Source organism: Chiloscyllium plagiosum, chromosome 12, assembly GCF_004010195.1.
Source record: "Chiloscyllium plagiosum isolate BGI_BamShark_2017 chromosome 12, ASM401019v2, whole genome shotgun sequence".
NCBI classification, from domain to species: domain Eukaryota; kingdom Metazoa; phylum Chordata; class Chondrichthyes; order Orectolobiformes; family Hemiscylliidae; genus Chiloscyllium; species Chiloscyllium plagiosum.
This window is the reverse complement of record NC_057721.1, coordinates 66,451,523-66,476,242: the sequence shown is the minus strand read 5'-3', so window position 1 is coordinate 66,476,242 and position 24,720 is coordinate 66,451,523. Positions and strand designations below refer to the sequence as shown.

At 41.1% G+C, this 24,720-nt stretch overlaps 1 protein-coding gene across 2 annotated transcripts; it reads right to left on the bottom strand.

Annotated features, from left to right (window-relative positions):
* Positions 1 to 1,008: 1,008 nt before the first annotated feature.
* Positions 1,009 to 5,374, bottom strand: LOC122555372 (oligodendrocyte transcription factor 3-like). 2 transcript variants are annotated; one of them, XM_043701317.1, is made up of 3 exons: positions 5,156 to 5,374; positions 3,330 to 3,423; positions 1,009 to 2,645 (listed from the first exon to the last, which is right to left on the bottom strand). In XM_043701317.1, exon 3 carries the CDS (start codon positions 2,388 to 2,390, stop codon positions 1,737 to 1,739), a length of 654 nt encoding a protein of 217 aa, XP_043557252.1. In that variant the 5' UTR covers positions 2,391 to 2,645; positions 3,330 to 3,423; positions 5,156 to 5,374; the 3' UTR covers positions 1,009 to 1,736. The 2 variants fall into 2 exon arrangements, with proteins under 2 accessions (XP_043557252.1, XP_043557250.1); XM_043701315.1 differs by lacking the exon at positions 5,156 to 5,374 and having other exon boundaries at positions 3,330 to 3,467.
* Positions 5,375 to 24,720: the final 19,346 nt, after the last annotated feature.

Below are 24,720 nucleotides of genomic sequence, written 5' to 3'. Positions count from 1 at the left end.
GTCAATCTGAGGTGACCAGGGGCATAATGAGTTAATCCGCAGCCACACACAAGCATGGGACGTTTTCAGACGAGAGCAAGCCTCAGCCACTCAATGCAAACAGCTGAAATGCCTTACTGTTTACAAATACTATTAGACCTGGAAAGGGCATGACGCTGAATAGCGCCTCGCCTCCCAGTTCCAATAGCTCGACACCCGAGTGTTGGTTCTTGTACTTTGGTACTTATTATTTTGTAACAACAATACTGCCCCTACCTAGCATCTCCGATCAAACCAACAGCAAGACAAAAGGAGTCCGAGCAATATTACTGTGGTAGCGATTTGCGACTTACTTTCACCTCAGGTCTCATCCGACCCAAGGTGTTGTGAGAGAAATAAAACATTTGACCAACCCCAAGGCTGGTCATCCTTTAAATAAATGTTCCGTTTTGCAACATCGTATTCCGCAAAACAAAAACGATTTAAGTCATAATTGTGCAGCATTTTGAAATATGTTAGGGCAAAATAACTTCTCCGAAGAATTGCACTATGATCCTTAGCTTCGAATTAAGTGCAACGCGAATACTTTCGGCGTGTAAGAAGCAATGCTTAATATTTAACGTATGGATTCACACAAGGTACAATAACAAAGAAATGGAACGAGTCAACTCATTTGGTTAGAATACTTATCGAACATAACAGCATTTAATTTCGATGTTAGTGTGGACACTAAGTATAGTGCTTTTACCGATTAATAACATTTCTGACTGATAGTTATTTACACCGTAATTCACTTTTAAATTATATTGTCATTCCCGGTCCATTTGTAATTTCACAGAGTATTCGTTGAAAACAAACTCTGAAGCATTAATTAGTAAACAGAAAATTCGTTAATAAACCGATTTGTTTGCAAAAATGAAATGCCCCGATACGAACACCCGTTGAAATATTTCTGAAAACTGAAATTAAGAAAGTTCAGTTCCTTCGACAGAAACTTGCCAATGGCATTACGGTTATCTCATTGTTGATATGGGGATGTCAGGTACAGACGTGAAATAAACGTAGAGAATAACTCCGTTGTGCATATCAAAACATTTATTATATATATACATATAACTGTACAGTACATTTAATACAGGTAATTTAATTATCACAATCGGTAACAAAACAAGTCATTCGTCAGTAACGGTTCAGTTGTCAAGAGCATTTTGTTTTAAAAAAAGATGTATTGATGAGATCAAGTATAAAATAAGGAGCGGTGTTGCTAATGCTTTGATAATAAATAGCCGTTCAATTGTTAAGAAGAGCTCGAAGTTTTATAAAGAGGTGGTTATTCGGCAATTAGAATGAAACAATTTTCTTTTTATTATTATACAAACGAAAGAAATAGTTGACTTGGCTGTTTGAGTCTCTCCAGCCTGACATCCACAGATTAATGTAATCTAATACCTACATTGGGAAGGCTCTGTGATGAGTTCGCGCTGGGAGACAGTCAGACTTGAAAACTATCCGGATAATCCTAAAGCAGTCAGTAGCTTTGGCCATAACATCAATGAGATCCTAATCCACTTACTAACCCTAAGCATTAGTGTCAACAGTGAAATTCGGCAAGTGTTTATGGTGTAGAGAAAATATTCTAGCCCATATCCGTACACATCTATCTCTTTTCAAAACAATTCGCACGCTATTTTTTTTTTACACACAGTAAACAGTTTGAGTAATGTCCTAGTGTGGAGTTCCTCCGGTGACTTCCAGCATCACTTGGGAAACCTGGCCTGGTGACTGGGTGCACTGAGGCTGGAGGGAAGGCAGTGAAATCTGCAGGCCGCGCAGGCACAGGGAGAGCCGGCCCACTGCTGGAAGCAAGGCTGATCGTCCGGAGTCAGAGGGCACTTGATGCCGGGGGATGAGTGGCGGGGGCTGCCGAGGGTCAAGAGCGAAGGGGCGGCCCCGAGCAGCAGCGAGCCCCCGGCGGCGGTCAGCACGGGCAGCTGGCCCAGGCGCGTCGCCGAGCCGCTCCGGCCGTACATCTCGCCCAGCAGCCGCTTCATCTCCTCCAGGGAGCTGGTCAGCATCAGGATGTAGTTCCTGGCCAGCAGCAGCGTGGCGATTTTGGAGAGTTTCCGCACCGAGGGGCCGTGGGCGTACGGCATGACCTCCCGGAGCGCGTCCATGGCGACGTTCAGGTCGTGCATCCTCTTGCGCTCCCGGCTGTTGATCTTCTTCCTCAGCAGGAACTGCTCGTCCTCGGACAGATCCTTCTTACTCCTCGACTTGGCCGACGGGGTGGGGCTGGGCGACTCGTCCGGGGAGCGAGCGCGCTCGGCCGGATCGACCTTGTGAGGGATGTTATACAGGGTGGAGGTGACCAGCAGCACTTCGTTCGGGGGCGACTTCAGCAACTCGCTCATGGTCTGAAGCCCCGAATCCTTTTCGGGCAAGATTGAGGAAGTTGGAGGGGAGGCGTGGAGGCAGAGTGGGGAGAATAGACCAATGGAATAGGTCAAACAAACAAGTCTGCAATCGTTTCTCTCTCTCTTTCTGGTGTGCACGAAGCCGGAATTCGAACGGACTGAGAGTTTCAACCGCTGAGGATTACAAGCTGTTTTTTTTCCCCCCACCCCCGGTTGGAGATAACTTCAGCTCGGACCGCTCCCAACATGAACCTGGAGACAAGCGACAAGAGTGAAGGTATTTATCAGGGAATAGAGCAGCTTCAGCCAATTGCGAGTGCGGAGTCAGCAGCCGCTCAACGCTATTGGTGCGTGGTTCTCTCAATGGGAAGTCTCACCCGGTCTCTCTCTGTCCCCGCCCTCCCCCTTGTCTATCGATATCTTAATCAAACTCTCCAACTTGGTCAAAACCCTTTTTTAACTGTTTGCTCCGTGTATATTGCGAGCTCCCTTCAGCCTCGTGGCTGTGTGCCTTTTAAAATGCGCATCCTTTTCGCTGCCCTGTTACTTCTGCATCCCTTTGAATGTAATTATCTATTTCACAGAGAATGGGCGGCCATTCGGGCCATCGCCTAAACACTGGCTGTCTGCGTTCCACTTCCTTTCCATAGCTGTTGATTTAAAAAGCCCCGAATTCACGATCTTCGTCGCCCGCGACCTGGATCATTAGATACTAAATTTTGTTATAAAATCAAATACATCGATGATAATCATATTTCTTGTCATTTGTATAAATGTCAGAATTCCAAGACGATGGCTTTTCTGCCTTCATGCCTTCAATTTAATTGACACATTAGAAAGTAAGATAGTATTAAACAAATGGGTGTTAATAGTTGTTAGTTCTTGTCAGGCTACTTTGCAGTTGAATATGAGAATGTCAATGTTTATGGAGATTACCTGATCATCTTTGGAGAGCCCCAGGCAGTTCATTAGGAGCGACCGGGAATGAATATATTAAAACAAAAGCTGAAGTACTGCGGATGCTGGTGATCTGAAATAAAACAAAAACAGTAGGCGCTGGAGAAATTCAGCCGGTCTGACGACATCTGTGGAGATAGATACAGAGTTAATGCTTCCAGTCAAATATAACACCTTCCAAACCACGCGCGGCCGTTGTCTCATCCTTATGGAAATGCAGAGAGATACAAAACGAAAGGGAAAATTTGCATTCCAGGGGCACGGTCACATATGAAAATATACCGAAAAAAAGGACAAAACTGACATAATTCATTGAGTCATACAACACAGAAACAGACCCTCCGGTTCAACTCGTCCATGCCAACCAAGTTTCCCAGACCAAACTAATCCCACTTGCCTGCTTTTGGCCCATATCCCCCTCAACGTTGCCTATTCAGGTACCTGTCCAAATGTGTTTTAAATGTTGTAACTGTACCCGCATCCACCGCTTCCTCTGGCAGTTTATTCTACATATGAACCACCCCTTGTGTAAAACATTTGCCCTCAGGTCCCTTTTAAATCTTTCTCCGCTCACCTTAATAAATATTCTCCCTGGTTTTGAATTTCCCCATCCTAGGGAAAAAGACCTTTGTTATTCACCTTATTCAAGTTCCTCATAATTTTATCAACCTCAACATCCAGGTAAATCTTATCTGAACACTCTCCAATTTAATAATATCCTTCCCATATCAGGGCGACCAGAAGCGGAAATAATTCTTTATCAGTGTCACAAAATAATAAACCGGTCATCTTTTTTTTAAAATGTGGATTATAGCCGAGTAAAAGTACAGTACTTCATGAAGAGGTTTCCCATGTGGCATTCTCTACGGACCAGAACATACTACATTTAAAATGCAACCCCTGATTGTATATGGTAAGAAACATACTGAGTTCTTGTTTAACTAATAACGTAAAAGCAAAGTGTTACTAAAAACCTAAAATAAAATAGAAATGCTAGGAAAACTCTGCAGGTTAAGCAGTATTTATAGTCAAAGAAAGGATTTTCGGATCATGGACCTTCATTGGAACTGATAATTACAGTATTGAAAATGCCCAAAAAAACCCTGCCTGAGCTGCGGTCCTCAGCAGCATCACAAAATGACTGACTGACCTGACTGAGCATAACTCACTGCTCACACAGTGCATTCACACAGCGCCAAATCTGTGCTAGCAAACTGAACACGCTCGCCCAGTCTCACACACACACACACACAAACAGACGCTTGAGGTGATTCCACATGGTTTCTACATCTCAACCCTCGTTTTACAAAATACCTGCAAAAAGTAAAACATATTTAGTCATAACGAGTGAGATGGAAGTTACCCATAGTGCCTTATTGTGACAGTCACGATAGTAATTTCACCAATTTGCTTTAAAAAACAGAAACATCAAAGGGATAAAATTGTAGATTTATATTTTAAATAAAATTCATTCAACTATTTAGTGCTGCTTCTTTGTATTAGTGGTGTGTGCGTGTGGATGGATGGGTGTAACAGCCTGTGGCAGAATGAAGAGAGGCCCCAGCGATAAACCACAGAGCGACCTACCAACGGGACCACTAACAAATGCCTAGTGAAATATTGAACTAAAATATTAGCGCGATTAGTGACCCGTGCTGAGGGTAGTTGAAAATAATCCTATCAAACGCATAACAGAGAATAGAATTATTCTGATGTCTGTGTGAGGACTTATCTTAGACAGGGTGCAGAGAACTGGCTAAGCAAACAGCCGAACTTATTATCTAAATAAAATGTTGCATCTATACCATAGAAATGTGCCTCAATTAATCTGTGTACAGCGGCTAGCGTTAGAACAGGCGTCCGGTTTTCTAAACCATCGACTGCGAGTCTCAATTCCAAAGAAGCCGACCCAGAGCGACCATGGTTATTGATTGCATCTACAGCCGCAGTTTATTTCTGAGGAAACGGAGCAACTGGCAGGCGGACAAGCTCCTTGAAAAGATTCCCGTTTCCTCATTTCGAGAGAAGCCGTCTCTAATGTTGGGCGCATTTAACCTGAAAGAGAGAGAGAGAGAGAAGCAAGCTTTTGAAAGGCACAGAAGAGTGAGTGTATTGAGCGTGAAAACAAAGGTGCTAGTGAAGTCACTTCCCTGCATTGGGTCCAGCCATCCGCTTTCTCCTTGTCCCCATTGAAGGGACAGAATGCCACAGGAAGATGGAGAATTAAAGAGAACAAACCATCAATGCACTGTCAGAGAAGAGAGGGGACCACATGAGCGGATTTCTGCTGCACTTTCACTCCCCGTCTCCTTCACAAAGAGGTTTCTGATGAATTATGGAATACTTCAGGCGCCAGTAAATGTAACTTCGGAAGATGCCAAATATACATGAGGGGAAAGCAAAAAAAAATGTTTTAAAAGCCATGTCTGAGATTAAAATCGGGGATGAAAGCCTGTAAAGCAGCTCATAGCCAAACTAAATAATAAAAGTATGTAAATAAATAAACGCATTTAGATAGCCACAACCGTGGGTGGTTAATCCGTATTTCAATTACTATTCAGTCGTTTTAATACCGCCAACGGGAATATTGAAATGTACAAATAAAATGTCACTACTTGCCGATGCTGTCCTTCAGCAATTAAAAGGTTTTAGATTTTATTTTTCAAATTTATTATTGTTTTCCTGAGGTCATTGAGGAGAAAAATAAGAGAAGTCAGAAGCTGACCGTAAGTGGAGCTGTGCCCACGCTGTGTGAAAGAAAACATGTTGTTAATCTGTCAGTCATCCGACAATGTGTTGAACGTTTGAAACTTCTGTCTGTCTTTGGACAATAACGTGTTTACTAGAGAGCTGGTGCTTTTGTCGCTAGCCGCGGCTGCTGCTTTACACTTGGCGTATTGAGATATTGTCAATACAGGGAATAGGTCCCCATTGCCTTATGTCAAGAACGTTCTGGGTATTTTTACACAAGTTTGCCCTAAATATACAATTCCCATTAATTTTATTATGTTTAATGTTTGTTGGCAGCACATCTTGGCGCCCTGGTTTGAAATGCATTCAGCTGCCAGAAATCTTGTTAAGAACTGACCTTTCCAAACCTGTAATATTCAAACAACAGACCGACGATTAACAAGTGGGGTTAGTTTAGTCTGTGAACTGGGTCGTCGTGGACTAGTTGGAGAGAAGGATCTGTTTCCATGCTGTATAACTCTGTCTAGACTTGCAGGGTCAAGTTTCAGAAAGTACACGTCGCTTCGGCTCCATGGATTGGATACCTCATGGCATACCTGTGACACCCTTGATGCGTGCCTTCATTGGCTGTACCTGTCCCCACAAAAAATGCATCCAAACTCTTTGAGTTCCCAAACATCAAATGTAATAACTGCATTCAAGAAATGCAAACAACGCAACATGAGCAATGCCACTGCACAACTCGCTAGTTCTCATTTAAATGCAGAGCACCTCCATCCATTCATTTCGAACAGTTTACCCTGCACTTCTTTCTGTTGGTAATGCCTTTTCCACTTTAGCACGGAGTATGGGGCCATCAATTAAGGTTGCCTGCTGAGAATTCACAAGTGAGCATTGAAAGCTTTGCTTTGCAGGCAGAATAAACTGTATAGCACATTGTTGTTTGATATTCTAATGATGGAGGTGCGCGGATAATGAAATCCAAACGCTATTTCCTGCTAATTGTTTTTACATCGAGCTATTATACAGTAGGCATTTTGGAAACACACATAAAGACTCGTGTGAATCTTATTTGTAACACGACAATACCGGTAGCCACCACGTGCACACCATGGCACTAGTGTGTATTATCTATAGAATATATTACTATCTCTCACAGATTGTTGTGACATGTCCTTTCCCCAGTTGTCTATTATCGCAAAGGACAAAATTAGCAATATTATGCGAATGCCAACACATGCAAGTTTAATACTGACCTGATGTCTACATACAATACTGCTCTTCTAAACTGCTGGACAACAATCCTATATTTTATGACCCAACAATATAAAGATTATATACCACTTCCTTCTCAAGGTTGAAAAAGCGATAAGCAGCACGTATGGTCTTGTGATATTGCCGATATCCTATGAACAAAAATAAATTAGGCAGAGTGTTATATTTACGTATTAACATTAACCACCACTGAATCTTATCAATGAGTCAAAATGAAACAACTTGAAGCACCTTTTACATTCCACAACAAAATCCAAAGCAAACGACAGTCTGCAGCCAATTAATTATTTTCGAGCCACAGTTATTAGGCATTCGGGCAAACACAACAGCCAATTTGTACAAAACATAAATCAAAGAACTGTGGGTGCTGGAAGTCTGTAACCAAAGCAAACATTAGCAGGTCTGGCAGCATCCAGTGACCCTTCTTCAGAACTGATAGCATCGGGGAAAAAACTGGTATTTATCATGAAGACTGAAATGAGGGAGGGAGGAAGTGGGGTTGGGGGAAGGTGGCGAACAAAAAGGAAGTGAGCTGATAGGGGAAGAAGGAGCCCAGAGACAGAGAGAAAAACAAAGGTATTGATGCTACCAAGCCAGGGAAGAAGAGAAATAATGGGAACTATGAGTTGTTGCAAATGAGGTAGCTATGCTGAAAACATGATAGGACCTGGGTGTGGTTTTGGGTAAAGGCAAGGAAAAAAGTGTTCAGGCCCTAAAATTATTGAACTCAGTATTGAGTCCTGAGAATGCGGGGTCTTCAAGTGGAAGGTGAGATGCTTCATGTAATGATGAACCTCACTGGAGCACTGCAGAGACAGAAATTGATAACCAATTCATACAGTAATGCTCCGCAAACAGCACTGAGATGAATGACTAGGTAGCTTGGAATATTTTCTTTGATGCTGAAGGACCCTGGATATACTCTGGGATCTTCTCAATCTATCTCAGTCGATTGGTGAAGCTTTGGGTTAATATTTCATCCTTGACAGAAATCTTCTCTCAGAGTTCTGATTGAAAGAACCAGGGGAGTCTATAGTACATGTTGACTGACTTGATGGATTAAGAGGGGCTTTGCAATGTATTCCCAAACATGTATTTTCACTTTTGTCGCTCGTTGAACTTTATCATGGATATTTCTGCATTGTTGAATTTACTGCTGAGTAGCTACATGTTGCCTACATATCAAAGCATGATGCTATGTGAGAGAAAGTCAGATTCTGTGAGCTGCTGAGACCATAATTATGTATAATTAGTATTAATGACTTGGATGAAGAAAGTGAATTTAGAATCCTCACAGTGTAGAAACAGGCCCTTCCACCCAACAAGTCCACACTGACCCTCTGAGGAGTATCCCACCCAGACCCATTACCCTACAATTTCCCCTGACTAATGCACCTCACCTATACATCCCTGAACACTATGGACAATTTAGCATGGCCAATTCACTTAACCTGCACATGTTTGGACAGTGGGAGGAATACAGAGCAACCAGGGGAAACCCACACAGATACAGGGAGAATGTGCAAACTCCAAATGGGCAATCGCCCAAGGCTGGATATGAATCTGGGTTCCTGGCGCTGTGAGGCAACAGTGCTAACCACTGAGCCAACGTGCCACCCTGAATGTACTGTAATGAATAGCTGTGTCCAAAAACAAAACACAAGAAAAACATGTAATGAACCATTAACCACATAACACCATGACAGCTGAATTGTGAAGATGTTAATTTTAGAGGATGCACCATAAGCAGCCAATGTATTACCTTAACTATTTACTTTAGATCATTGAACATTTACCGGCAGGCAAGGGGTTAGAGACAGTGCTAATTCTGCCTCCGTCTTTCATGTATCAGTGAGGACAATATTTCTACAGGGCAGTTTGTCTCTTCTTTGCTGCATTCGGTCAAGGAATACCTGAAGACTGATTATCTGAAATGTTATGCTCATTTTTCATGTATCTTTAAAACTCACAGTTCCCTTCTTTTACTTCAAGACCTGCTTTAAAACTACCACATGTGTCATCCATTCCACACAACTGTTATCTGTGCAAAGTTTTTGAGAACCGGGGTCTTTATTTTGCAATATGTTCTATCTGCATTGTGTTAAAAGATATTTTGCCAGCATATCAACAACAACTTATATGACAACCCTAATGTAATAAGACAGACAATATACAGAGGTGTAAGATAACAATCTTGGCCATGGAGAAGATATAAAGTCAGAAGCATAGGTTAAGATATGATGCCAAATTTTCAAATAGTCATTTTCAGCCTACGACGTTGGCTGGTAAAGAGATAGCTCAGCAATAGACTTTTGTAGTGAGGACCATATTCTGCTATTGTGGTGCATATGGTCTTACTTACACTCTAAGATATGCTCTAAAACTAATGGCATTGATGGATATTTTAGACAGGCTTGATTAATTTGTACAAAAGTGTTCACCAGACAGTCCATGAGGAACGAAGTTGTAATTAAGATATATTTAGCATTTAAATTGAAAGTTTATTACAAATAAATTTCCTTAAGTGTCCATTTGGTTTTCCAGTGTTACATATTTCAGTTAATTATCATAATTTTTAAATCTATTTTAAAAGTAAAAAATTTTTTTTCATTTTTATCCAGGTACCAAAAACAATGTCACATGCTGAAGGAAAATTATTAGGAATTTATTTTTATGGTTTCCACAATTTACAAATGGAAATTATCCTTGCAACAAATTAGTCTGGATGTTTATACACAATACAGCATATTAAGAAAAATAAATAAATTAAACATTAGCTATTTAATTTAAACCATGGTGGCTTTGCTTCTTGTTGTTTGTATGTGTAATCTCTAAATATTTATTCCTTACAATGTTGTAAATGTATGATATATTTCTAACTTAGATCTCCATGGTTATAATGTGTGTTAGAAAAGGCAGGTGCAAGCATTGGGAATGCAGACAGCCGCCTGCTATCCCATCCCCAATATCCCCTTGGAGATAATGAGAAGTTTACAAGCTGTTAATAGAGTGGAACCAATGCTGTAAGAATACCCCTTATAAAACATATGCAGTCAGGGGGCTGCAGGTCTTTGGGAGAACCTCCATTTGGCCAGTTTTCATGACAATACTGAAAATGGAATTGAGTCAATAAGGCTGTCACCCTGTCAGAGACACCTGATTATCACCATATTACTATTCTGTTTGTCACACAGATGTCTCCATATATTATTACTAATTATGTTATCATACAGATCTGATTAATGTCAGAGCCCCTAGAGTGATACCACAGGCAATGGCAGAACCTTTCTACGTGCTGCTCTTTACATAGATCCTGGGAAGTTAAAAGCACATTGATTTCTCTTTCTTGGTTTCTTCTAACAGAGTTAAAATTTATTCTGCACAGCAGTGTTTTCCTTAATTTGTGTATGTTTAGAAGTTAGCTCTTAGCTTTATGAGTTGTAAGATGACATCAGCCCACAAACGATCAGATCAATGGACCCCTGTTGTGCTGTAATTTCTGTATTCAGGAGGGGAAGGCAACATTGCTGACAAAAATGACAACTTCTGGCACAAATTAAATTCAACATGGACTAATAGATTCAACTAATTCACAAGGCTGTAGCCTACTCAAAGGCTTTAGAAACTTGATTGTTTTATAAAATTGCCTACTCTAAGATTAGACCACAATGTTGGAAGTGCTGTCTGTTACATTGTCTCTTATGAATTTGTTTATATACCATTAGTGTTTTGAATATGTTTTTTAACAGTTCAAGATTGCAATTTATCATGCTCAACAATATTTGAAAAGCTGGCACCATCTCATTTCCTTGTCCTGTGATATTCAGAAAAGAGTATTCATGCATTAGAAATACTATGAGGGACATCCCAGCCCTTCTGCCACTGTGACTGTAGGTTAATGCTTTATGATTGGTGTGACTCCAGAGTAAAAACTGAGAGATGGTGGGGAAAGTGGAGTTGCTGAGCAAGTTGTTTAGAACTTGACTGCAGCAATTCAAGAAGAAAGTTCACCTCTAACTTCTTAAGGGCATCTGAGGGCAGGCATTAAGTTCTGGCCTGGCTAGTGTTGCCCATGCAGTGTGAGTGAATTAAAAAAAAGAGGGCCAAGCAAGTTGAAGTAGCAATGCTGTAGGACATCTGCTCAGCCACCAATCATTTTGTGGGATTAGTTTTTGGTAGCAGTCAGGCCTTACAGGTTATTCTCTCAGATTGTGCCCATGAAGACCATACATAAATCTACATCATTGTTCCTTCCTCAAAAAAAAGCTTAGCTAAACAGTAGCAGAGTGCATTTTCAAATGTCAACAATGTCAAATTATCTAGATTAGCCAGACCAGAACTCAGACGCACAAAATACCTACAGAGTATATATTCAAGCAGGGAGTTCAGTCGTGTTAAGATTCCAGCTGATGTTATTGCTGGACACATCAGATCCTAGACTGGATCCAAGCTTGATAGATCATACGTATTACTAGTTTAATCGCTACGGATATGAACAATGATTAAGAATTCAAAAACATCAACCAGACTACATAATAAGTTTTGTCCTTGGTTAGATCATTTAAGATGGGTCTCCACGTGAGGGAATTCCACTAGGGTTGGAATTTTAACATAATGTGTTCTCAAAGCAGAACAGGAAGTGGGCTATACTTCCACACTTTTGTTTTCTGATTCCTACAGGATTTTATTTAATTTAAACTCTGGTGACGATTCTTGGAAGAAAATTGCCATCATATGAATAGCCAGGGTTCTTTATCCTAGGCTGGAGGGCATAAGTTTAAGGTGAAAGGGGAGAGATTTAAAAAGAACCTGAGGGGTCACATTATCATGCAGAGGGCCGTGCGTATATGGAACGAGCTGCCAGAGGAATGGTGGAGGCTAGTACAATTACAATATTTAAAAGCCATCTGAATGGATACATGAATAGAAATAATCAAAGGTTTAGAGGGATAGGGACCAAATACTGGCAAATTGGGTTGGTCAGATTGGGATGTCTGGTTAGCACAATTGAGTTGGACTGAAGGGTCTGTTTCTGTGCTATATAAATCTATAATTCTATAACTTTGTTCATTTTATTTAGGTTTTAATAAAGTGATCTTAAACAGAAGCATGTAATGTTGTAGATTTTGTTTTAACAATGAAACAGAAGTTTATTAAACAAAATAAATGAACTGTATTGAAATAAATCAGTCTATTTACTTATAACACAAATTCCAAGAGCAAAACGCACAGTATATATGTGATCCCTTCATCCCAAAACACTCCTTTACAATGTTAAAAAAAAACACTTCTCCAGTAGCCAATAACAACTCTTGCACAGTATTTACACCAGAATCTCTTTCTTTAACACTTTAATAGGTTGAAGGTACTTTATTCCTGAAACTATTATACACTTGAGTTTAAACAAACTGAGCTTCAAGACCTCTTTGTTGTTTTTATGGCAAACGTTCCATTCTGGGATGACCATTAACTTCTTATTCTAAGGTAATGTAATTTACCCTATTCTCCCTTCCTCAAGAGAACTACTCTATACATGCAACACTACACAACACAGAAAGACAGAAACAAAGAAAATAGAAACAGGTGTAGACAACTCAGCCCATTGAACCTGTTCCACCATTCAATATGGTCATTGCTAATCATCCAACTCAAAATCCTGTTCCAGCTTTTACCCTTTGATCCCTTTAGCCCTAAGAGCTATACCTAACTTCTTCTTTCAGTGCTTTGGCATCAATTGGTTTCTGTGGCAGAAAATTCCACAGGTTCACCACTCTCTGGGTGAAAAATCTCTCCTTGGTTTAGATCTAAATGGCATTCCCCATATCCTTAGATCTGGCCAACCCCATAACATTAGACAGTCACAGGACTTCACAGAGTTGCTCAAACAAAGTAAAACTGAAACACAAACTACTCCTTCTGAGCTAAATGTGTATCCCCTCAGCTTAAAAAACAACTCAGGCATACATTTTCGAACAAATTTTAGAACAAATTTTCTACCTTGCTAGGTTATAGAACATCCTAAAGTAAACAAGAACCAATCAGCTGTCAAAGAAACCCTTGCAAACTGTTTCTAAAGAAATCATCATGGCCACAGAAATATTTACAAATTGATTATTAACTCCAAATATACAGACATATGTTGCTAATGAATAATTAAAAACCTATTAAATCCAACCTTAATATAAATGTTTGAAAAATACATAACTCAAATAGTTTATATCAGTTTATATCACATGAGTTTGCGTTCAGTAAGCAAGACCTGTATGTGAGATTGTAATTTTAGTATTCAGTTGTTTATCCAATTTGGTTGCTACATACCGTTAGTTCTAATCCGGTTGGAGATGTGGTATTACATTATGAAGCAGAGCACCTTCTTCGTCTCCACTTCAATGAAAAAAAGATGAAACAAAATCTATTATTTGAGTTATACAGAAAGCATGAGCTAGAATATTTTAATGTGTTTGATGCATCGTGCTATGTTTTACAGTACAGCTGATAAAACAAACAAAACTGTTGTTCAACAAACACCTGCCAGCTGACTTTGGCTCATTTGATTCATTAAAATTCCTGTAGTCTTCTTGGAAGAAGGGCATGTGGAGTAGGCCGAGGCTATGCTACATTCTGGTAGTTATAAAAGGCAAGTTTCATTTCATTCTTCATTTCAGTCTTTGTGACACATGCAGCTGCCCACTGGCAGAATCTTGCCAGCATTGGCCTTTTATTTGAGCATGCTACCAAAACCTATTTGTGATTTCTTTTCTAGAAGGGTAGGACATTTAACTGGCAAAAACATTTACTAATTATCCTGCTGGAACAGTGTGCTCAGTTAAAGCAATAAAATTACAATCATGCCACTGATAGCAAGCAAGACCTCCTTGTATTTTTTTTCCAGCGCTGCATCCCAACTTTCTGCAAGTAAAGTCTGTTTGTACACTTTAAGAATTTGCAGGAAACAATATAAATAACATGGGTTGGAGCTGGTCCATCATTTGCCTTCAAAATCTGAATCCTGCTTACTCTTTCTTTCCTTTCAGTTTTTACTTCCCCCACTTCTATTTCTATTGAGACAGCTCTGAGGAGCATTGAACTGCAGAGATGACAAAGATCATCATAGTATATCTGGTTTACTCAGAATTTATAAAACAAAGGACCACATTATACATTCACACGTGCTAAAACAATATTTCTGTCTTTCTTATTATTGTTTGATCTTTCTTGTTATGTCCATTTCCACCCTGACTTTCCCTGTAAAGATAGACTTTGGATCAGTCTTTCAATGTTAATCTTTTGCTTTGTCCTACCATCTTTATTATCATATGTCCTTTGCCTTTTGTGCATTGAAATATTTTGTCATTTAACCTGTCCTGCTCTCCACCCGAATTCCCGAATTCGGGACATTCCCGAATATTCCTTTTCCCTCTTCCACAGCCCTGTACTTGTTCAAAATTTATTACATTTATAAGTTTACTCAGTTTTGATTTCTGAAAGCTTTGTGGACATTTGATGAAAATAATGATGTGAAATGTCTATTTTTCACTTCAAAAATGCTGCCTCATCTGCTGAGCACTTCCAATATTTTCTATTTTTATTTCAGATTTCTAGCAACCTTTGTTTGCAACTTTTGGATGTCTAATACCTTGTCTGGGCTTTATTTGCCATTTGGGAAGGCACTCTCCTGGAGAGTCAATATAGTTTCAGAGCAAACAGAGGCCACACAGGCTTGGCACTTGTAATATTGAAACATAGAAAATTGGAGAAGCAGTAGGACATTCAGCCCTTTGAGCCTGTTGGCCATTCCACATGATCATGGCTGATTGTCCAACTCAATACTCTATTCCCACTTCCTCCCTTTATCCCTAAGTTCTAAAGCTGTTTCCTTCTTGAAATCATACAATGATTTGGCCTCAACCACTTTCTGTGGCAGAGAATTCTGTGGGCTCATCACTCTCTGGATGAGGAAATTTCTCTTCATCTCTGTCCTGAATAGTCTACCCCATATCTTAGATGGTGACAACTGTTCTGGACTCCCCAGTCATAGGGAGCTCTTGTACTCAGACAGGTACAAGAAAAATGTAGTAAACAAAATAGAGGCCTATGTGTCACTTTCACAGATTTGACCAAGTAATTCCACATTGAGATCAGAGACGCAAATTGCAAAATCCATGAAACACTTGGATACTCCATGCATTGTTCGTAGCGCTGGTGAAATAATTTCATAAACTTCAATAAGTCAAACACAACAGCAATCTTTTTTGAATCTCCAATGGCGAAGAGCTGCATGCTGGCCCTGGCCTTATTCACCCTGTCCTTTAGCATAAGGTTGCAGCAGGATATGGAAAACCTTGACATCAAGGTTTATATATCTTCCGGACTTTTGGAAGTCATTTCACTCTCAGGTGTCTTATGTCTCACATAGTGACACAAGAGAAAACTCATTAGTGAACTTCTTTTCTCTGTTGATCATGTTGTTCTGATCCACAGTCAGTCAGACCTCCAATGTATAATAGCATATTTTCCAAGATGCTGCAACTCTTTGGACTAAAGATCAGTTTAAAGAAAGCTGAATTCCTATATTGACCTATACTCCAAGCAGAAAATAGACCACCAAGCATTGTTATTGAGGGAACTAAACTGGATGCCATCAAGCAATTGTCCTACTCTTTTTTGAACATCTCCTTTGAGACACATCTCTTTTGTTGTGTCATAAGCAAGAAAGTGGACAATATGCTTTCAAAAGCAAACAGAGCATTCAACAATCTCTCCCAATTAGTGTGAAGGAACCACAGCCTCAGGACATAGTTCAAACACAAGGTATACCAGCCATTCTGTATGACACCAAGTCAATGGCCCTGTACTGCAGACATATATGGATTCTGCAGCATCTCCATTAGTGCTTCATTAGCTGTATCCTCAAGATCCACTGGCAGTACCAAATCAGAAACATTCAAGTTTTGGGGAAACAGCCAATATCACCAGCTTCAATCCATGCTCCTGCAGTCTAGATGGGCAACAGATGCATGCCCAAGTTGATGGTCTGACCATTGGTAAATAGAATTAGAGGCCTCAGGCAAGCACTTCTTTCCTGAAGGAGTCATTTTCTGTGTCCAATTTGGACGCCTCACCAGGGAAAAGAGCAGGCTATGGATTGTGCCTCTGGCGATGCTATATCGCTAGTTCTACAGTTACCTTTGAGACTGAGCGAAGTAACAGCACAAAAGAGAAAAACTCAAGGTGGATGGACCCAAACAGGCCCCTAGTACAAATTGACCAGCTTTGGGAGAATTGGTAGGACACATAAGCATGCAATGATGAATGCAGCCTTTATATCATGTTCGTGGGCGAAAACTGTCAACAAAAAGACCCTTAAAACAATTAAAATGTTTTCCTTTATTTTCAACCCAAATCAATATTTCAGCTGTATTTAATATTATCTTTTTTGAAATATAATGCACGTTTTTTAACGTGCAAAGGCTCTAACCCTGTGGGCTATACGGACAGAAGGATGTCCGGCTGAGAGATACCTTCCTGAAAATGTAAGGCACCGTCCGGCGAGATTTCTTCATATCAAAGTTCTGAGCACCGTCTCCGTCTTTAAATTCTCCTCCAAAAAAACGACAGACGGGAATATACACAAATAAAATCCACATGATGTCCTTATTAATACATGTTGTCACACTTGCCAAGTAGATTAGCGAATAATCCAAACTCTGCAATGGACTGGAACATATGGATTGATGAAACGCAGGGTTGTCACAAGCTAATCTTTCAATTAAATTACTGCAAACACACACGTACAAAGATATATATGTTTTGAAAATAATTATAAACATACATCATTGTCACGCTCAAATTGCCAGTCGAACCGATTGGTTTTCCTATTAATGTCACATTTTCTTGAATAAAATCCGCCATAAAAGTTTTAAAACCGACTCAATCCAGTCACTTCATTTCTTTTAACTGAACGTACTTCTGAAGGACACTTAACCCATGTTGAAAGGAAATCAGCATTTTTCCACACTCTGTAAATGTTAATAAGTTGTTTGCAAACCGGTCCTTTGTATTGGAAGTAATGTGCGATATAGTACACCTTGGAAATGTTCGATTGGCTGGCAGAGATTCTGTGGTGAATACATTGCTCGTTCTCTCCGAGCATCTGAATTAAGATCTGACCCTACATGAGCAAACAAGGGGATCCCTTTCTCTTCGGGACAATTATCTTAATTTTGGAACGTGTAACTTCAGTGCAACTGGGTTGTTCTGATATCAGACAGGACTGTCCTTGTACATTTGTTGAAGTTGACAGGTTCACAGCCGTTCACAGTTTGGGACAGGTTTCAACACAGATTCTTACGTGTAAGGCAAGAAGATTTGCACAAACTGACCATCTCCATTTAAGTGATTATAACTAAAGTTGGTACAGAAAATGAACATTCATTTCAAAAAAAGGGGAAAAAAACTCCGATTAGTCCAGTATGGTTAATAGAAAGCTTCTAAAGTTGTTAGTGATCCCAAGGATCGGAAATCCACTCAGTTTTCTTTAATAATTCCATAGGGATGTCTTGTATTATTTTCTAGGATAGCACATAATCCTACACGGAAACTTTGGGCGTTTACTTTCTGTAATCTTAACCGAGACTCTTAAAGGAAGTTTTATTTTCTGCTGTCCAGCTGTCGAACTTTACCATTAATACCAATGATTGTGTATGATTCAGGAATCCGTATCCAATAAGTAATTCAAATGCACTACCAAGCAGTGTAAGGGTTACTCATTTCAACAAAATTGTCCGAGTGGGTTTCACGCCATTCCACTCCCAAAGTGATAATGATAGTCTTGTGCTGACATTTCAAATGCATAAAATATTGTTGTATATTCTCTGACATTAAGTGTCACCCTTTTGGGGAAGCGATAAAAGTGCAGACCCACAAATAAACAAATATCTCCTATAAAAACTACATTGGTAAATTTGCTGTAGTGATATTTTATATTTTAGAAAGTGGGCACACAGAAAACGTTTTGGAATGTTCAATAACGTGACAGATGAGCAAACTGATATCGAAAACATTCCTTTCACTTCTTCTTAAAAACATCACAAAACAGCTCAGAGACTATGGTCAGTTTGTCTTCTAACTTAAAAAAAAACTGACATTGATGGATTTTCTTCTACATGGGACAAACTAAGGAATATTCAAAGCTAGGGACACACTTCTGGTTAAAGAGGCAAAGCCATGCAATCAGCCCTAAACAATTGTATTGACTTTGGCAGGACTAGAAAATGATGGATGATGCGACAGACTTCAGATTTGGCAAACAGGAGAGTTTAATCCCCCTTTAGGCTTGCCATGTGCATAACACTGAGTCCCCTGGTGGGACGGGGCACTAGAACAAAGTGTCAGGGTGGCCCAGATAATAATCACATGATGCATTGAGGATTAAACTCTAAGGCTGACCCAATATTCATGAGTTGGGGCTAATACTGATGTGAAAATGATTCTGAGGAGTTTGTCAAGACATCTCCAACAAGTGAAGACAAATGACAGAAAAAAATTCTAAAGTTAAACATTAGAATGAGTGTGAATGGACAGGACTAGAGATCAGTCTGAATTTGTTGACATCCATCATGGTGGCCTCCTTACATCTTCGTCTCCCATGTTACATCTTCACCCTATTTCACAACTTTGTCTCTACAAAGTTCAAAGAAAAGTATATGTAATTTTTATTATTGTTCAATAGCTTTAAGAAATAATTGTTCAAATATGTAACTGTATATTTGTCATCATACCTTTAATAGTTTCTAAGTTTGCATTATTCCAGGACTGACAAAAACATTTATTTCACAGACATAGGGAAAAGCAACAGGGTTAATATGTCAGTGACTTTTGTCATTCTTCCCATATTGATAAATGTTTTATGAATTATAAATCATATATTTTTTAGTGACAGCATAATTCAATTTGAATAATAATACTACCACATAGAGACAAAATTATTTGTATTTGCAAGTATTTTTATTTTATGATTGGTACATTAAAATTATCAAACAGCTTGTCTATCATTAGCAAATAAAAAGTACAAAGTTAAAAATCACACAACACCACATTATAGTCCAACAGGTTCATTTGGAAACATTAGCTTTCGGAGCACCGCTCCTTCATCAGGTGGTTGTGGAGTATACGATCATAGGACACAGAATTTCTAGCCAAGGTTTACAGTGTGATGCAACTGAAATTATATATTGAAAAAGACCTGGATTGCTGGTTAAGTCTCTCATCTATTAGAATGGGCAAGTTGGTTTCAGTTCTTTCATATATAAATTCCAGAACTTTCTTAAAGTTACATCTCAAGTGAACTTTAACAATAGATGCTATGTTGGCCCAGGTAATGCATTGAAGGTGTGAGGTGCCCTGTGTGAGGCTGGCTGTGCCCCAATGTTCAGACTGATTTGAATCTAAAAAAGGGATTACAGAATCTTACATGGATTCATGCAGTTTGTGTGCAAAATAAAATGTAATTCTGCAAGAACAAATTCACCTCACAAACATATGTGTGTGTGCACGTGCACACGTGGGTATGTATGTGCTAGGGCTATGAATGTCTGTGACAGAGTGTGTGTATGTGTGTGAGTGTGAATGTAAAGGGGTATATGTCTCCAAGAGGGTGCATGTGTGAGAATGGGAGTGTATGTATGAGCGAGGATGTGCTCGCGTGCTTGCGTGTGGTGCAGTGGGATCACCTGTAGTGTGACATGAACCCAAGGTCCCAGTTGAGGCCATCCCCGTGGGTACCAAACTTGGCTATCAGCCTCTGCTTGGTCATTTTGTGTTGTTGCATGTCTCGAAGTCTGCCTTGGAGGATGGTCCCCCGAAGGTCCAAGGTCAAATGTCCTGGACGACTGAAGTGTTCTCCAACTGGGAAGGAACACTCCTGTCTGTTCATTGCTGTGTGGTGTCCATTCATCCATTGCCGTAATCTCTGCTTGGTCTCACCAATGTACCATGCCTCAGGGCATCCTTGCCTGTAGTGTATGAGATAGACAACATTGGCCGAATCACATGAGTACCTGCCGTGTACATGGTGCGAGGTGTCCCCACGTGTAATGGTGGTATCCCTGTCCACACTCTGACATGTCTTACAGCATCTACCATGACAATTTTGTATTGTGTTGTCCTGAAAGCCAGGCAGTTTGCTGTGAGCAATGATTTATTTGAGGTTTGGTGGTTGTTTAAAGGCGTTAAGCGCAGGTGTGGGAAGGTCTTGGTGAGGTGCTCATCCTCATTGAGAATGAGTTGCAGGCTGTGAAGAACATGGTGTAGTTTTTCGGCTCCTGTGAAGTACTGGACAGCGAGGGGTACCCTGACGGTTGCAGCTCTTGTCTGTCTCCTGAGGAGGTCATTATGGTTTCTCACTGTGGCACATCGGAATTGGTGGTCGATGAATTGAGCATCGTACCCTGTTCTTATGAGGGCATCCTAGAGTACATCCAAGTGCCCATCACAGTACATCTAAGTTCCTCCTTGTCTGAACATATCCTGTGTAAGCAGTTGAAGTCCCCTACGCAAGAAGGACATGGGATGAGGTCACATAGGGAACACTGAAGGACTGGATCCAAAGACCTGATCAATGTGTTTAGTTCACGGGAGTGCTCTTTGGTTGGATCAGCCGGTAGTTGCCTGTAGTGTTCCTGGTTGTACAGTTGTCAGTACACTTCCTTGCAGTAATCTGTTCTATTTTGAATGATGAGGGCTCCTTCTTTATCTGCTGCTTTGATGACAATATTGTGAATGGTTTTTAAAGCATGGATGGCATGGTGTCGTGGTCAGGTAATGTTTTGCTCTACCTAGTGGGTGCAACTGATGAATCTGGCACTTATATATTTCCTGACAGTTTGAGCATACATGTCAAGCCCAGGGCAGTGGCCCTCCAATGGTGTCAAGTTGAATCAATGGGTCCAACGAGGAACCGGAACAGTTATCACAGGGATTCGTAGAAGGGTGACCAAAGAAGGAGTCAACTTGCAAAGAGCACACGCATGAACTAAACACATCGATCAGGACTTTGAATCCAGTCCTTCAGAGCTCCCTACGTGCCTTCATCCTACATACTTCTCACGTAGAGGACTCCTACTGCCTTCCGAAGATACACAGAGCCAACACACCAGGACATCCCATTGTATAAGGCCTTGGGACCCTGTGTGAGAACCTCTCTGGCTATGTTGAAGGCGTCTTGAAACCCATTGTATAGTGATCCTGGTTCTGTCGTAACACTAGAGATTTCTTACAGAAACCCAGCACCCATGGACCAGTCGAACCGGGAACATTCCTCATCACAATGGATGTTTCAGCATTCTACACCAGCATATCCATGATGATGGCATTGCAGCAACAGCCTCAACACCCACAACTGCCAATCTCTGAGCACTGTCCTACAACTCATTGCTTTATCTTCGACCACAACATTTTCACCTTTGACAACCAGTTCTTCATTCAGACACACAGAACAGTCATGGGGACCAAATTTGCACCCCAATATCCCAACACTTTCGTGCACAGATTTGAACAAGAATTCTTCTCTACACAGGATCTCCAACCAACACTACAGGTACATTGACGACATTTTCTTCCTCTGGACCCATGGCTAGGAATCACTGAAACAACTACACAGTGATATCAACAAGTTTCATCCCAACATCAAACTCACCATGGACTACTTTTTAGTATCTGTCTCAGCACTTCACTCTATTGCAAACCCACAGATATCCTCATGATGCTACACTTTCATCCAATACATCAATACATATAACAACCATCCTCTACAGACAAGCCTTACACATAGGCAGGATCTGTTCAGATGAGGAGGAACATGACGGGCACTTGGAAGTACTTAAGGATGCCCTCGTAAGAACAGGGTATAATGCTCAACTCATCGACCGCCAGTTCCGACGTGCCATAGCGAGGAACCGTAATGATCTCCTCAGGAGACAGACACGAGCTGCAACCGACAGGGTACCCCTCGTTGTCCAGTACTTCTCAGGAACCGAAAAACTATGCCATGTTCTTTGCAGCCTGCAACACATTATCAATGAGGATGAGCACCTCGCCAAGACCTTTCCCACACCTACGCTTCTTGCCTTTAAACAACCACCAAACCTCAGATCATTGTTCATAGCCAACTGCCCAGCTTTCAGGTCAACACCATGCAACCTCGTCACGGTAGACATTGCAAGACGTGTCAGAGTGCTGACACGGATATCACCATTACACGTGGTGACACCTCCCACCAGGTACGGGGCAGGTACTCATACGACTTGGCTAACGTTGCTTATCTCAAACGTTGCAGACAAGGATGCCCTGAGGCATGGTACATTGATGAGACCGAGCAGAGGCTATGGCAAAGAATGAATGATCACCACACAACAATCAACAGACAGGAGTGTTCCCTCCCAGTTGGAGAACACTTCAACGGCCCAGGATATTCAACTTCGGACCTTCAGGTGACCATCAGGGCGGCACGGTGGCACAGTGGTTAGCACTGCTGCCTCACAGCGCCTGAGACCCGGGTTCACTTGTTGGGCCGAAGGGCCTGTTTCTACACTGTAATGTAATCTAATCTAATCTAATCTTCTAAATTGGATTTCAGGACATGCAATAACGCAAAGGCTGATGGCCAAGTTTGGTACCCATGGGGATGGCCTCAACTGGGACCTTGGGTTCATGTCACACTACAGATGACCCTACTGCACTACACGCACACATGCACACACGCACACACGCACACAGATACAGAGACACAGACACACAGGCTCCTACAGACCCATACACTCACACAAGCCCTCTCTCATACACTCACACATATATTCCCACACTCACACACACACCCTCTCACAGACTTGCACCCCTTTACACTCACACTCGCACACATACTCACACTATCTCACAGACAGTCATACCCACACCCACTCCTCGTGCGCTCGCACACACACACACACACATATGTTTGTGGGTTGAATTTGTACTTGCAGAATTTTATTTTGCTCAAAAACTGCATGAATCCATGTAAGATTCTGTAAATCCCTTTTTTAGATTAGAATCAGTCTGAACATTGGGGCACAGGCAGCCTCACACAGGGCACCTCACACCTTCAATGCATTACCTGGGCCAGCATGGCACCTATTATTAAAGTTCACTTGAGATGTAACTTTAAGAAAGTTCTGGCATTAACATATGAAAGAACTGAAACCAACTTGCCCATTCTAAAAGATGAGAGACTTAACCAGCAATCCAGGTCTTTTTCAATATATAATTTCAGTTGCATCACACTGCCAACCTTGGCTAGAAATTCTGTGTCCTATACTCTTATACTCCACAACCACCTGATGAAGGAGCAGTGCTATGAAAGCTAGTGCTTCCAAATGAACCTGTTGGATCTGTTATAACCTGGTATTGTGTGACTTCTAAGTTTGTACACCCCACTCCAACAATGGCCCCTCCAAAAAATAAAAAGTAGCCAGTATTTGCATATAAATGTGCTCACATTTGTTCATAGAAAGTCTTAGTTAATCATGACATTGGATATAGAGCTAAGTGGCGCTCATATTTTAATCTTTTTAACTTCTTTTGTTCCTGAAGTTACACGTTCAGCTTTCCTGAAAGCATCATATTATTTTCTGGGTATATTTTGACAGCTGTTGGTTCATTACCCCACACAAGTGACAATTCTTCAATTCAGAGTCCACTAATAGTACAGGGGCATATTTATTGACAAGTCATTTAAACTGGGAATACAGTCACGCCCAGTCATCCCTATTTTTAACTGCAAATGGAGCAACATAAAACAACATTTTGGTAAAAACAAGGACTGCAAATACTGGAAACCAGAGTCTAGATTAGAGTGGTGCTGGGAAAGCACAGCAGGTCAGGCAGCATCCGAGGAGCAGGAAAATGGACGTTTTGGGCAAAAGCCCTTCATCAGGAATAGAGGCAGGGAGTCTGCAGAGTGGAGAGATAAATGAGAGGGGGGTGGGGGGTGGGCAGAAAGTAGCATAGGCAGGTAGGAAGATAGGCAGGTAGGACAGGTCATGAGGGTGGTGCTGAGCTGGAAGGTTGGAGCTGGGGTGAGGTGAAGGAAGGGGAAAAGGGTGGGACACCTGCACAAATCAACCCCACCGCTCTGTGGCTCAGCATTTCAACTCCACCTCCCACTCTGTCGAGGACATGCAGGTCCTGGGCCTCCTCCATCGCTGCTCCCTCACCACCCGACGCCTGGAGGAAGAACACCTCATCTTCTGCCTCGGAACACTTCAACGCCATGGCATCAGGGTGGATTTCACCAGTTTCCTTATTTCCCCTTCCTTCACCTCACCCCAGCTCCAACCTTCCAGCTCAGCACCACCCTCATGACCTGTCCTAC

What these genes read in the sequence shown, in the direction of transcription:
- LOC122555372 (XM_043701317.1), bottom strand. Translation starts at nt 2,390, where the DNA reads ATGAGCGAGTTGCTGAAGTCGCCCCCGAACGAAGTGCTGCTGGTCACC.